Source organism: Carassius gibelio, chromosome B7 (assembly GCF_023724105.1).
Source record: "Carassius gibelio isolate Cgi1373 ecotype wild population from Czech Republic chromosome B7, carGib1.2-hapl.c, whole genome shotgun sequence".
Lineage (NCBI taxonomy): Eukaryota > Metazoa > Chordata > Actinopteri > Cypriniformes > Cyprinidae > Carassius > Carassius gibelio.
Genome location: NC_068402.1, coordinates 21,460,818 through 21,477,163, shown reverse-complemented (window position 1 = coordinate 21,477,163; position 16,346 = coordinate 21,460,818). Strand labels below are relative to the sequence as shown.

The 16,346-nt window shown below is 37.9% G+C and overlaps 1 protein-coding gene across 2 annotated transcripts in view; it reads right to left on the bottom strand.

Annotated features, from left to right (window-relative positions):
- Positions 1–16,346, bottom strand: part of LOC127961098 (A disintegrin and metalloproteinase with thrombospondin motifs 18-like) — a 62,663-nt gene that overhangs the window by 31,020 nt on the left and 15,297 nt on the right. The window contains exons 4-12 of one of the 2 annotated variants that reach the window (XM_052560037.1): positions 6,497–6,776; positions 5,943–6,142; positions 5,741–5,824; positions 4,378–4,537; positions 3,663–3,768; positions 2,849–2,986; positions 2,423–2,576; positions 1,266–1,361; positions 162–310 (exon numbers count right to left, since the gene is read on the bottom strand). In XM_052560037.1, coding sequence (XP_052415997.1) covers positions 162–310; positions 1,266–1,361; positions 2,423–2,576; positions 2,849–2,986; positions 3,663–3,768; positions 4,378–4,537; positions 5,741–5,824; positions 5,943–6,142; positions 6,497–6,776 — 1,367 coding nt within the window. Of the gene's footprint in view, positions 1–161; positions 311–1,265; positions 1,362–2,422; positions 2,577–2,848; positions 2,987–3,662; positions 3,769–4,377; positions 4,538–5,740; positions 5,825–5,942; positions 6,143–6,492; positions 6,777–16,346 lie in introns of both variants that reach the window. The other variant, XM_052560038.1, reaches the window with a different exon arrangement.

Here is a 16,346-nt window from a genome sequence, read left to right as displayed (position 1 = left end):
GCATGCATGTAAATATTTATTGTTTGTTTATTCTTTCTAGTGCTGGAATGATTATGAGCTGCGTTTATATGAGTACTCTAAAATACATTTATTCCAAGAATACTGTGTCAAAGTTAGGGGTAATCTAGAGTGTCAGTATTTTAGCATGAGTTTTTGGTTACCTGGGGCTGTTGCAGGATCGCTCTCGGTACATGACCCCTCCACCACAGGTGCGTGAACAGTCAGACCACTCGGACCAGCCCGACCACTGGCCATGCACTGCTCTAGGACCATGATCACCAAATTTGACACACTGTCCTCTCCGGCACCACTGCATTATAGAAAGAGACAAAGAAATAATCTAGAACACTGATCAGCAATGTATGAATGTCTGTTTCTGGAATGTGTTTTTTTTTTTTTTTTCATACTGTGACTTCATATCTTGTGATTATTATTTCACGCAATAATTTATATTATTCCACAACTTTATATGTATCTCCATTTTTATAAATAAGTTTGGCTTTGGTTCTTGTGTTAGTCTTGGCTCATATGTCATAATTATATATTTTTGTTTTATTCTCAAAGTTTACATTTAAAACAGCCACCAAAATCAGTGTTTGTGTGGCAGACAAGGAGATTCCAGTAGAAAAAAAAATAATATATGCTGGTTAGGTATCTTTTGAAGCATGGCAGCAGGTTTTAGCTAGTTTTAGCTGGTTTATTCTGATCCTTTGTTGGTCGTGAGCTGATTTAAGCTGGTTTTGAGCTGGTCATGAGCAGGTGCTATAGTTTCAAAGGACCAGCATGACAGCTTAAACCAGCTCGTGACCAACAAAGGACCAGCTTAAACCAGCTCAAACCAGCTGCCATGCTTCAAAACATTACCAAACTAGCATATGACATTTTCTTTTTTTCAACAGGCTAAGTAAACTACTATCTGGTAAACTGATTTTTTTCCATGTCAAAGAGAAGACACGGCATGAGAGGGAAAGTGAGGAAAAGGAGAAAGTGTTTTTGTGAAGATATTGAGCCTGCTGGTTTGGGATGGGGCCCGGAGTTACACCTGGACAGCAGGACTCTGCCTAGCCAAGCCACACAGTCCCACACATCAGCACCTCTCATCCCCATCAAACAGGACCAACTGTCCTTATGGAACATTTACCCAAAGTAGAGAACAATACCACAGGTGTACAAGAAGACAAGATGGCGAGAGAGACTGGTCAGTTCATGTTCCTCCTTAACGGTATTTCAGTGTGTTCAGGGTGAACAGATAAGCACTCACTCACCATGTCTGGTCCACAGATGGTGCCCTCAGCAGCAGGCATGAACTTGGTCTCACACCGGTGTCCTGTTCTGTGGCACCACAATGACTTACAGATGTCCTGGGGGGCATGAACAAAGAGAGCACAGTCAAAAACGGCCCTACACCCACTGGGAACCCTTCAACCACCCTGGCTTGCACCTCACCACGCCGACCTCTTGTTTCTACAGCAACGGCCAATCAACTTTCCCAACAAATAAAAAAGCCTGTCAAAAGCAATCACTGTGCTGCCCAAAAGAAACACACTATTATCGTTGCATTTTGTTTCTTCCCACAATACGACGATAATAATTGGTGATGAGGGGTTGGGAGACTGGCCACTGCTGGCCGATGGCCCGATTGCATCTGGCAGACAGAGAGAGAGAGACATGGTTCACAAAAGTTAGCAACACTGGTCTCTGGATCATTTGCTAGCTAACGCCGCTAGCTCCCACGGCTAATTACATCTCAACGACTTTGTGACAAGGACAGGATGGCTTGGGGGGCCGGTAGAAAACGAAAACATTGGGTTTTATCTGCACAATCGTTCTTAATTAAAATGTACAGCTGCCTTCCATCAAGGTCGATGTTCAAGACTCTTTTCAGCGCACGTACAAGGTCTTCGAAGCGCACAAAGGCAACAGGGATCTCTCAAAGAGGAAGTCCATAGCATGAGAGCTAATCCCACAGATAGACTCTCACAATGTTCATTTCCCAAGCATAACTATTTGCATATCAATGTGTGCGTTAGACGCTAAAGGCTACAGCGGATGCCAAAGGGGGCCCTGTCCATTTCTGTTGAACCTGTGAATGAAGACTTTGAGTAGATTTTGAGGCAATGGGTTTCCTCTCGGTAGACTATGTTCTTTCCAAAGCTCAGATGTGTGTTTGTGTTGATCATGATGTCTCAACACACAAACCTAACAGGTTGGAGCACATTTAAATATCTGAGACTCTAAATGAACTCAATCTCTGTGAATTCTATTGTGGCATTGTATTTTGTCAAAAGGACTGATTGAACTAAATTGTTTAACAAGAGTTGTTTGACATTTCCAACTTGTGTTCAAACTAATTTAGCATAAAGATCCACTGAAACACTCCAACTATGAAGAGAAACCTAATAGCATATAAACTATGGGTTACCTTTACAAAGTCCAGGCTGCACAGTTTAGCTTTCGAGCCAAACTGCCATTTGCACTGTATATCAGCATCATACAGCTGACCTGGAAGCTGCTCAGGGTACTTGTACTGGCCTATGTGCTTGGGCTCGTCCACTAGACATGAAGCCTGAGCTGTACTGTGAACACAAACAAAAGAAAAAAAATGTTGAGCAGAGAAACAGGCATAAAAACCATACAATATTATACATATCTCTAATGGGACAATATATTGCATATTTGTAAAAGCATATGTATATATTATACAACCAAACCACACACACACACATACACACATACACATAAATATATATATATAGGAAATTAAATTACATTTAAAAAATGTACAATATATACATTTCTAAAATGTATGTATATACCCTTTTTGATTGCAAGTAAAGTGAAAGTTTACCCTAAAAATCGGTTCAAGTATTGCCGACTACAGGCAGACCATGAGAAAACACCATTATTCCCAGCCAATGTGGGAGACATTATGTTTCCTTCAGTCTTCCGGCAGGGATTCCCCTCTCCGTCATGGATCATTCCAAAACTGGGGCAAAAAAAAGGAGGGAGCGAAAGAGGGAGAGATGAAGATTGTAAGTTTTACCCAGTGAGACTATTAATGTACAACCTCAGGACAAAAACCAATCCCAGAGTCAGGTGGGATCTCCACAACCAAATGCACTTTCATCCCACAAAACCCCTTCAATGATTTCTGTACTCTAATGAATAAGTCACATGATTCACACTCACACATTTAGATGTTTATTAGACCTGTAAGAATCAAACTTCTTAATGCATCAAAATAAACATATGCACTAGATTCACAAAATTCAGACCTGAGCAGTGTTGGCAAGATGTGCCATGTGTTTATAAATGACCACTCCTCACTAAATGAGTGATTAACAACTGTTGGCCAGTGAAAATTTTGCCCTAAACACTGTGCACATTGGAGGCACGTGTCCATTTCATTTGACCAAAATGTTTGAACTGCTGAGCATAACAAATCCCACAACATGTTATCAGCCTGATGGTTCTCCGGGATATATTTTTTTCCAGTTTATGTTGAGGATGTGCCAAAGGACCAAAGGACTCGAAATACATCTGTCATAAAAACAAAATCTCAACCATAAACTTCCCCTTATCACAATGGCAATCGGCAAGCACAAACAAAATATGGTTTTCCAAACTGAAAGTGTGGGACATGAAAGCATGAATTAACGTACTTATGTCCTGACTCGTGGGCGATGGTGAAGGCGAGGCCCAGCCCCGTATCTTCATTAATCGTGCAGCTACGATACTTGCTACACATCCCACTTATTGGAGCAAAACCTGCAGACGGATAGTAAGAAAGGACAGAAAGATGAAAACATGGATAGAAGAGGAGGAGATATATGATTGACACTGATACAAATTTCTTACAGAAACTTTAAAATCCAACAAGTCTGAATGAAAAACAGTAATACATTATTTAAGTATCACTAAACACACCACAATGTTTTCAAACCTATAGAATTTGAAACAGGATCCCTTTACGCATAAACACATTTTTAGGCTATGTTTCTGACATGGTCTCAGCTTCGGTTTGAGTTTCACATCACAGAGAGGCAATTTAAAAGCAGTGCTTTCCCCTTTGCCATACATTCAAAGAAGTGCATACTTGTGGTTTGGAGCTTTAGAGCTGAATTCATTACATTTGGCTGACGCCTCTATAGCAAAAACTGAGGAAGCTGCCAACTGACTGCAAAGTGGATTTGAGATTTCTTGGATTCATTCAGGTGAAGTTCTCTGCCTTAGGGCAGCCTAGGACACACATCCCCAACCACAATCTCTTTCTAACGTTGGCATTGTTTAATTTACCCTCCTGCAACTCATTTAGCCACTGACATCACAACACATGACCCACTTCTGCTATTGTAAGGTGGAAATCAATGGCCTTACCCAATGTATCACAAGGTTCATTCTTCCAGGAGCAGATGTCCAGCCCCGTCAACAGTATGGCATGGTCGTGCCGCTTGCCGTTTTTACCTATCAGGCCTGACTGCCACTGGCAGAAGCTGTTGAGTGATTGGTCTGCGTGGTGGTTGATAGACAGACCCAGCTGACATCAGTGAAGCCGAGAGAGTTGAAGTGTTCAGAGGGGTGGTGAGAGAGAGAAGACAGAGTACTGAATGATCAGGCATCTTTCAAGTATGAAAGAAATTATATTTAAAAAAAAATAAAAATAGAAATAAGTCTCTGGGAAACCTCGAAAATTATATATCACATTCAATTTACCTTTAATGAGAATAAACTAGCTGTGCAACCAGGGTTTCATGCACCGTTTAGTGCAAAAGCAATAATTTATCATATTTTGGAGTCTGTTGATGTATATTAATGCCAAAAAATGTCAACATACAGTTTATTTATCAGTGTTAATCCAATTTATGAAGCAAAAAAGCCCTTGTGAGCCGTTCTTTAGTAAGTCAAAAACATACAGTGGGACCAGTGTAGTTTGATTCCCAAATAAATTAATTTTAAATTAATTGAAGATTTACAGCAACCAGTTTATTTTGACTCGCTAAGAAATTACTCTTATAAGTCAGTTATTTTAGTGAATCAAAAACATACAGCGCTACTAGTACACTCTGATTTCTGAATGAATGACAAATAAGATTAAATTATTTGCAGTGAATCATAAAAAAGCATGCAGTGACTTGATTCACAAACAAATTACTCTTATGAGTCATTTGTATTGGATTAAAAACATACACTCTTACACATACACTTGCACTAAACATTCTGGGCCGGAGCCCTCTTATGTCATGTACAAAATAACCGAGAAAAACATTTTCACTAAGATTCTGCCTAATAAATGTATAATTCATGCCGTTCAGCGATTTTCACTTGTATCCGTGAATTATTACAGACAGCTGACGTTAATGAAATAATTTGCATCTTTACTCGCAAACTACAATTGTTGTTCAAAAATAAGGTGAGAATCAGACCCATTATAAACCTAAATATACCTTATTGAATTTAATAATTTGAAAAGTGTAGTATAGTAGTAGTAATAGAATATGTTTGCGGTCATAATGATGACAGTAGCGCACACAAAATAGTAGCTGTTCTGTGCTCCAGCGTGGTTAGCGATTACACTACAACCAAGGACGGTTAAATGAACTATATGGAGCGATCAAGCTAGTCAAATGAACCAGGCTTTGGGGATCAAATGTGCTCAGGCATGGTTCAAAATAGTCTAAGTACACCCTTGAGACATACATATATGAAAGAATGTGTGTATTTTTGTATGTATGTATCTTACCGGATCTTTGTCAAGTAGGAGGAGGCTGACCACAACAATGTTGATATCATTTCCAATAGTTCCATCTTTGAAAAGACTGGAGACCTGTTTAGGGAAAAACACTTTGAACATTAGTACAGGTAGAAGTAAAGGTATAAGTAAACAGTCACATTCTGCAACAAGGTGTCTTCTCCTCAACAATGCTGCTGATAGCAATGCTCACCATGTTCATGACAGTAAGGACATAGGTAGTGACGTTGTCTCTGCCATGTTTCTCCAGCATCTTCCTGTCTGCCACCACTAGAGTTTCAACATTCAGTCCAGCCTCTTTGCTTGATGTAATCTCTGAGCGCTTCACCCGGCTTTGCTGCTCAAACTCATCGGGCATGACAAAATGATCCTCTGTAGGAGGCTTGGGAGTATCTGTAGTTAGGATGAGGTGGAGAGATAAAAGTACGGAAAATCATGAAAAAGGGTGAGAGAAACTGGAAATTGCCTCAAATAACTCCTTTTCCTTTTTCCAAGCTAGCTCCCTGATAAAAGGCGCCAGAGAGGCGATGACAGACCAGGAAATACACAGCCATTAACTTCACATGCTGTTTCCAAGCTTTCATTCAATTTCTTTCAGTACAACAGATAATAATGGCACAGTAGTTTTGCTTTTGGAATCAGTATAAATATCTCAGAGGGCTTTACTGTTACGCACTCTAATATATTTTACAATTATATAACGTGTAATGAACTTTCCAATAGCTAAAAGGAAATTCCCTTACATACATTGCTTGCGGCGTCCGCAGAAGTGTTGTCTCTGGAGCTTTCCGTGCTGGTACTCATGGTGACGGTGGTGGTGATGACGGTGGTTGCTCTCGTAGGGGTTGTTTGGTTTAACACTGCTGGACATGTCAGTCTTATCAGCGTGCACTCTGCGCTCAGCTGATCGCTTGTAGATGACATGTGGGTGATGTCCAGAGGGGGCGCTGTAGTTGTGTTGTAAAGCCAAATGCTGCGGTAGCGGAGTGATGAGAAGTTCCTCGCCGGAGAACCGGATCAAACCTGACTGGAGAGCACAGAGGAAGAGGAAACTATAAGCAGGCAACCAATAACAAACACTGATGTTGGACTGCATGTCGGATACACACTCTGTAAAAGTTTTGGGTCTGCAAGATTATTTATGTTTTTGAAAGAGGTCTCTTATGTTCACCAAGGCTTCATTTATTTGATCCAAAAAAAAAAGATAAAATTAAATTTAATTAATTAAAAAGAGGTTTTATTATTTTTTTGATGCTTAAGAAACATTTCTAATTATTATTTACATTCCAAAGAGCTGTGAAATTTTAAGTTTAATCCACAATAAATTATATTTTTCAGCCACCTTTGAACAATTGAATCCATTATTGCTAAATAAATGTATTAAAGGTACAATTTGTAAGATTTTTGCAGTAAAATATACAAAACCCACTAGGCTAGTGTTATATATTTTGTCCAGCTGATTACTAACAATATCTCTAATTTTTTCAACTACTTGTAAATCAAGAGAAAATTCCTATTCTAAACAGTGACACGGGGCAGTGCAATCGCCTGTCATTGATATTAGTTACCCTTTGTTACCGCCTTTACTGACATAGAAACCAACAGTGTCATGGACAAATGCAGAAGTAGTGTCTAGCATCCGGCAAACCACTAGCTTGATTCAAGAAGTTCTTTATTTACTTCTTCTTGCACTTTTTATGGTGGATTGTGTTACATATTTATGGAATATAATTACTGTTTACCGTCTGTCTCTGGTTCTGTCGACAAGGACAGCTCCTGTAAACGTAAGCGTATGGGCCAACCAAACGACCCGAGAAGAGTTAGGGACAAGAGGAGAGATAGAGAGGGGGTCAATATCGGTGTTGCATTTTCTAGATGGAGAGAGCTTCGCGACAAACCTTAACTAGAAAGAGATGCCGATCTCGCTTGTGTTTTACTCGACAGGTGAGTTGTTTTGATTTGTATCTTTACACAAAACATATGCTATTATAACGATCAACAAGATTAGTATTATGGGGCACACACGTCAAACGCGAGGCATTGCGCCTCTAGACCCGCGCGAGGACGAGTCTGATTCATAGTCTGATCACGTCTTTGCATTAACTTTGTATGTAATCTACTCACGCAAATCGTTGAACTCGCGTTTGCTATGTATGCCCAATTATTGTGTTTGAATGTACACGAGTGTACATATTTGTTGAACAAGTAGTAATTGTTTTCATATCATCTGACTAAAAAGTCATCAATTAATTTGATAATTTACTGTCAAACTATATTTGCTGTTTTGTATTGCAATATAGCATGACACAATATGTAATGGTTAAATCCATGATTTATCTTTCCGTCTGATTGATGGGCATCAATGGTTGGGTAGAAGACAACAAATCCCATCATTCCACGCTCGTTCTTAGCGTCATCAAACCATGCAATTGTTATTGTTTTGTGATTGTTATTGTCTGTGTGACCTCTAGTGGCAGGTCTTACAACCTGAACCTTTAATAAAAAAAAAAAAAAAAAAAAATATATATATATATATATATATATATATATATATATATATATATATTAAATGGGTCTTTAAAATTCTTCATTATGATGATTTAATCTAATATATATATATATATATATATATATATATATATATATATATATATATATATATATATATATATATATATAATAAAATAGTACAATCAAATGTTTTAAATGCAATATGAATCAATATTATTCTCTAATGAAAGATGATATCCAATAAAGTACTGGTATATTGTACATCTCAAATTGCCCCCAAAATAGCAGGTTAAGAGAATATTTCTGCTTGAATAACAAGTTGAGCTCTATTAACAGCATCTGTTGCACACTATATGATAATTGCCCAAAAGATTTCCATTGTAAGCACATGTTGACACAACTGTCAGCATGCTTATTGTTTTATTTTTACAAACTGGGATTTGATTTGAACTTGTTCTCAGTGGTAATAAACAGCACAGAACAGATGCTGTCAACAGAGGTCAACTCCTAGTTAACCAGGAGTATTCCTAAAGGGACACGATAGCCTTGAGATAACCCTCCAGACCAAGTTAAAATCAGAGCACAGATGTGGGACTGAAACTATATCAAATCAAAGATGTGGAGGTATTTAGGCAAGTTTGATGTCATGGAAGAAAAGCCCTCCAGGAGACCATCGACTTTTACATTCCTGGTTGTGAGGGATTCTTGGTCCCTCCAGCTGAAATGTCGGTGGTTAAAAAAACAGCTGTTGCATAGTCACAAAATACGGGCATTGCCATAGTTACAGCTGTCAGTGCACAATAAACAAATGATAACTTGGTGGGATGTAGAGCAGCCTGGGGCATCTAAAGTCATCTTAAGGAGCTGCCCATTTATCAAATGTTTCACTACAGAGAGCAGAGAAAAGTTCATATGGAGCATAACCTTTCAGCAGCTTGTTTTACAGTGACGATTAGCATTGCCAAAAGCCAGGCATGACAGATATGATAGACTATCATATCTACATCCTCTCTCAACAACACTCAACAACTAATTAACTCATTTTCTCAGAGGAAAAGGAAACCAGAGATGTAAAAGTGAAGAACTCTGCTGTACAGTATATTCACAGCTGCATTTTTTGATCAAAAATACTGTAAATTATTCATTAGTATTACAAATTAAAATAACAGTTCCATGGGTGAGTTTTATATATCTTTTAGCGCTGAATTAGATGGCATGTTTGAGAGGTAGGTGGAGGAGGTCAGATATTCACGAACAGTTGATTAATGAGGTGTGGGGTCAAAGGCGAGACCAGAGCTTATCCTGTGCTATGATAGTGACACGCACTAGTGCCCTGGGACACATCCGCAGCAAGCCAACACATGCGCACATGGAGCCATTACTAATAAAACATGTCAGAGCTTAATTGCTTCATTATAAGCCATATACATGTGTCTCCAGATTTATTTGGTTTGGGTCAGCGTTTCTATGATGCTTTTTCCAGCAAAATGTAGCAATATTTCTGTGTGAACCACTTTTCACTGTGCTGCCAATGGGAAAAGGAATATATGTCAGCTTCATTAAGCAAACTTGTACTAGGTATTCAGACCTTTCTTTAGGTTAACATGATGAATCTTTGCAGGGTATTTAATAGGGCAGAATCACAGAATCCATAACAATGGAATAACACTGAATGTCACAGAATTTGGGAAACTTGGAAGAATAAATCGAAAGGAGTAGTGTACACTTAATTAAATGGCGATATGAACTAGTGTGTGAGAATAATATACCGCAAAAAGTGCTAAATATGATGTCTGCATGTTCTGCATGTCTCTGTGTGAATGAGTGTGCATTTCTTAAACACATATTAAAGAATGTTGAAGAAATGAAAGTAAGAAATGATATTACTGTCATTTCTTCAACCAACCTTTTAGTTAATTTAAACTTTTAGTTTAATTAAACTGCTAATTAAAATTCGTTTGCCTATTAACATTAAATTAAATCATTAAAATGGAATTCAGAAAACTGTCAGTGACTGATCATATTGTTCTGCCAGTAGGTTTGTGACAAATAACACTTTCTGAATGAGTCATTGAATCATTCGTTCAATACGTTTGTTCAAAAACATTACAACATAAAAGTTAATACTGGATGTAAAATGTAAGTTAATCAATATTAACTTTTTTTGTTGCTGTTATTTGTATGTAAGCAATAAGGTATGAGAGGCCATGCTGTACTGTGAATAAATCACGCCTGAAGAGCGTTGTTAGGCACGACCACGGTATGGTAAAAACCCAAAATGTATGTATTGAAATGTAACTTTTCTGAAGCAAGTGCATTAAATGCTGTCCTTCCTCTGAAAAAAAAAATTGTTCCTGACAGCAACAGTAAATGGCAAGAGAATATTCTGAATATGCCTCATCTAATAGAGCTTAAATAAAAACAGAGAACATGAGCTCTTATCATCCGCTGTGTCATTTATTTATTTTCAACAATTTATATTATATTTTCTCACACACATACATCTGCTTATCTCTAAGCATGAGAAAACCTCTGTTTTCCATTGTTTGGTTTTAAAACTGACTGATTCGCGTCACAGCACGAGCTTGCAAGCGTCATTACAGTGTTAACTGTTGGACATAATTGTATGCACAAAGCTACAGAATCATATCTGAAACAGAAAACTAATAAATACACTATTATTTCCTCTTACTTTGTAAACTGTGGGCTTTCACACAGACGCGCACACATCAATATATCAACTCACATGAGAAGCGTTTATTAGATGGGGAAGGGCATGGTCTCAAAATTAAAGATGAAAGATGCAACATAATGCTAGCAAGGGTCACTCATATTTCATTAAATAAATAAAAACAGTTAATTCTGCCGAAATATGTAATACATGGAACAGTTTTAATGCTATATTATTAACTGTTTATGTTGCTAAGGGTATTTGCTAAGGGTGTTGCTCAGTGATACAAAGAACCTTTGGGTGAAGCAGTCATAGCTGTGCTGTATCGTGAATAAAACCACAGTCCCTTTAAGACAAGTCATGTCACTCGGCCGCCATCTTTGAAACACCTCTTGGGAATGCAAGTGCAACTCCTTTCTCTTTGAAAAAGGGGAAACAAATTAAATTATGCAAAACTGTTTACTAAGCTTGAGATTAAATTTCACATTTGAAATCACCAAAGAAAACTTACAACAACTTCGTCATAAATGTTGTTTATTTTTCTCAATGGCATTATAAAAAGCTAATTTCTCAGGTTAGATCAGCCAGTGCGCAGTCATAGGCGCACATCTCAGGACGCTGACTGTTTCTATTGTAACCAGGGCTTCTAACAGCAGCTGCAGTGACACGCTGACTTTACCGACTAGCGATTGGCTCTTTTGCTCAGAAGGTGGGTCTTTGTTCGATAAAGCTGCCACATTGAGTAAAACACAGCTGCTGACCAATCAGCATCGAGGAATAGACCTAATAATTTTAAAAAAGAGCAATATAACTTGTGCAAACATGATGTTGGTTCTGCAAATATGAAAAATATATAATAACGTTTAAATATTATGCATTTGATCGGATTTACATTGGTTTGGTTACATGAAGTTTTGTATAAAGTTGGGTTCTTTAGGTTTACACATTGCATGGATGTGAAAAAAAAAAATCAATGAGTGATTTACTGCTCTTGCAAACAAGCTAGAGTGGAATAAATGATAAAATAGGTGTATCTCTATTGCTTTATTGACTTTTGTCTCTTTCCTGTTCAAGATTTGCAAACAAACATTGTATGGTCATAGAAAACATGGACACCAACCTACCATTAATTCAGTAACAAGGACTATACTCAGCACCTCTTGACAGGCCTTGCTTTGCTAAGTGGGAAGTGCTGCAGTTGTAAAATAGGTCAAATTACTCCAGGCACTGGTGCCTGGACCATATTCAGTCTGGCAGAGCCATTAGAGCCAAAAACAAACTTCAGAGAAGCAAACTGACTCCCTCTAGGTTTCTAGGTTATTGTGAACTAAATGAGGGGGATATTTTACCTTCATAACCACGATGATATAATAAACATACTGTGCTAAAGATGAGCCACTCTGTCCTGTCTGATTGGCTTGGGAATGAAATAAATATTGAATGTTTTCTTAAATGGTGGCTAAGACACAAATTCAAACATAATATTTAGAGACTTGTGGTGTTGTAAAGAATCCATTGGTCATGGGACGGTGCATCTTCCTGAATGGCTTGAGCTGCTCTCATCACTGAACTGAAGTCATCTTCCCTCTTTAAGACTAGAGTTTTAACCTCTGTCTCCTAGACTGCTGAACCTCACACATTCCGTCTGGCTTTGGAATTCTACCTAATCCCACCCTCCACGGACAGGCAAATCCTTGCAGAATAGCTGTGCATTCAGTCAGTGATTTAACCCCCTTCTTTTCTTCATGCCCCCATGTGTTTGATCCCGCGTACCCGACCCCTCCCATCTCGCAGGTGGCAAAGTAAACACAGGGCACTCCCAGGGCTGAGGCGGTGCCCACAAAAACGCATGCTGTGAAAACAGCGGTAGACCATGGCAGACTGCTGCAATGATCTGGGGCATCTGCTCTCACCATTAAAAACAGAGCAACAGGGTCACTCGTCTCTCTCCAGCCATACTGACCTCTCCTCTTACGGGTAACGGCTTTCTTCCACTAACTCAAAGCAACAAGACGACTTTCAGTTCATTGTAACATTTGCAATGCATTTAATATTGAACATGGAAAACTGTAAGTGTATTTTTATATTTACTAGAAATAATACTAAAGTTAAAGGGATAGTTCACCCAAAAATGTGTTTTCCTGCACGTAAATAATGCATGCACGTAGTACTGCTGATGTAGAACACACTTGCACTGCGCCTTGTTTACATGCAGAGGAAAACACGCGCATGTGTTGTGACTCTCTCCATAATGGCAAAAAACTGTAACTCCATAATGGCAAAAGACTGTAACGGGAAAAGAATCATTGAATAAAATCTGTATTTTTATAAAAAATTTTGCACAAAAAGTATTCTTGTAGTGTTCAAAAAATTCAGTTGAACTACTGATGTCACCATTTTAACGATGTCTTTACTACGTTTATTATACCTTGACCATGGTAGTCCTCTTGCTGTCTATGCAGGATTAGAAAGCTCCCGGATTTCATAAAAATATCTCCATTTGTGTTCCGAAGAAGAACGAAGGTCTAACAGGTTTGGAACAACATGAGAATTAATGACAGAATTTTAATTTTTGAAGGAAACTAACCATTTAAGTTTTCTTAATATTTCTTTTTTCCTTTATTGCAGGAAAACAAAATGTTTTTTTTTCCAAAAATGTTTCTTAAATGCAAAACATTACTAATTTCAACTTTTGATACTTACTGAGCTTACTGCTGCTCTGAAGACCATCACAAAACTATAGTGGCCCACTAATGCACAACAAAACAAAATCTCCACAACACAACAGAAACAAGCCACAACACAACAAAATTAGCACAAAATAATGGAAACAAGCCATAACACAACAGAAATAAGTCACAAAACAATGTAAACAAGCTACAACACCGAAATTAGCACAACATAATGGAAACAAGCCACAACACAATGGAAACAAGATACAACAACAAAATTAGCACAACACAATGAAAACAAGCTGCAACGCAATGAAATCAGCACAACACAACAGAAACAAGTCACAACAAAATTGCAACAAGCCACAACAAAGCTAAATTAGCACAACATAATAGAAACAAACTGCAAGACAGTGGAATTAGCACAACACAACAGAAACAAGCCGCAACTCAATAAAATTAGCACAGCACAATGGAAACAATCAGCAACACAATGAAATTACCACAACACAATGGAAACAAGTTAACAAAACAATGAAATTAGCACAACATAACAGAAACAAGACAAGCCACAACACGGTGAAATTAGCACAACAAAACAAAATTAGTCCCATTTGTTGTGTTGTGTTGTGTTGTGTTGTTGAGATTTTGCTGTGTACACTACTGGGCCACTGTACAAAACTACATGTATGTACATGTATGTATCCACATATATCTTGATGGAAATTCAGCAAAATTTGGGACAACATGTAGAATACATCACAGAAATCCAAACTGCAAACTGCATGGTATAAAAATGGAAGTACAAAATTAACTGACGTAAAATGTTCAGTAGTAATGCAGCTCTGACCTGAAAGTGACAGTTCTGTCATCTATACTGAAAACCCCTGACAGTGGTCTTGGGCCAGCAGGAAATGCTTATTATTGAGCCCACTGAATATAAAAAATAATTAAAACATGGATTCTTGGATTCAAATTATCAAGAAACTCTCATACCACTACTACTGAAAATGTAATGTGCGCTGTGGAGCATAACCATACTGGATTCAGAAATGCATTCCACTGCCCCAGGACATCTCTTCTCATTCACATTGTCTGTGTTTGTGAGTGTCATTTCATTCATGTCAGAGTCATAGCATGTACCACTGTAAAACTGAAATCCACATTCAAGCATTAAGAACATCAGATACATACAGACGATATACTTAACGCAAGCTAACATCTGCCACATACAAATCAACCAAAGAAGACCAGTGTGTAATTTACTTTCTTTAAATAACAGGGTTAACAGTCTTTTTTTGATGATAATAGTGCAGAATCGCCCTATTATTAGTGTGTTGGAATTACAGTGTAGTTTTGCATTAAAACTTTACTCACAACCAGAAAACCAAAGCCATTGATCCATGTTATGCACATATGATGGAACACTACTTTCAAAAATAACTGGACAACTCCCGACACTATGATGTGGGTTTGCACACATCTTTACATTTGAAACCACACTGGTAGGAAAATTAACACTTTGTTTTCATTAATTTCCACTCACTTTAAGATAAAGAAATAGAAATAAACCCAAAACATTATCAGGGTGAGTGGGGATGGGAGATGAGTTTTGTGGCATTCTAAGAAAAGCTGCAAGATTTAAATGCTGCCAACTTCTCAATAAACCATGTTAGCACATTACTCGAGATGAGCTTCCTGCAGTGAAGCCCTCCCCGTACAGGGCTCCCCGCAAGCATGTATTTAAACCAACATCCTGGAGGACCTCTGCAAGTGCCCTGCAGTCCACCTCACAAAATTATCACACATGTATTCCATTTGTTTTAGAGACATAACAAACTTTACTGTCAAATATCTAACAGCTTAGTCCAGCAGTTAGCAGATGGGGGTGCTTTGCTTCAATAATGGGGGTAAATGGATTCCATCTGGGGCCATAATATATATATATATATTTCTTTTTTTTTTTTTTTTTGCTGTCTGGTCCATTATGTCTGATGGGATGCAGAAAGAAAGGAGCTGGCTGAAGACATGAGAGAGAAAATAAGTGAAGAACTGCAGGGATCTTATCATCACAACATTTTATTTTTATTGTATTATTATTATTTTTTGACACAGACAGTAAGTATTTAATTTTTTTTTTTTTAAAGTTGTTTAATTAATTTTTTGTATTAAATGTCTGGGAATTGTGACTGCGCAAATGTAAAATACATTTAATCTTTTAAAATCTCATGGGGTGTTCGAGTAAATATTTTAAGTCAAATGGCTTCAGCTGGCAAAAATTGGGAGTCTTTCCTATAGAATATATGTTAATGGCACTGCAATGTTTTTAATGTAATAATGTGTGACAGGTGATCACATAATTACACTAGTGCCTAACTACAGCTTTCAGCAAAAACCACCTGACTACTTAAAGCCTATTACACTCGAGGGAACGAAGGGAAGCACTCAACCACAGTCTCTTCTTCGGTTTCACATTCAGGTGCCAGACTTCTAGTTATCTCCTTCAAGAAACACTTGTAAGAGATGTAGATTAGAGGGCCAATGTCTGCTGCCAGATAAACATGTTTCATTTTCACAGCGAACACAGAAACCAAGAGCTCTTTTAACTCTCACTCCACTCATTGAGTCGGAGTCTTCACATATTCAAAGGAATATCAGATGTTGGGAATTAACTAATAAAGCACAGTCCTGAAAGCGCTACCTTATGAACCACTTAACCGCAGGGAACGTCTGTTTTATGCAG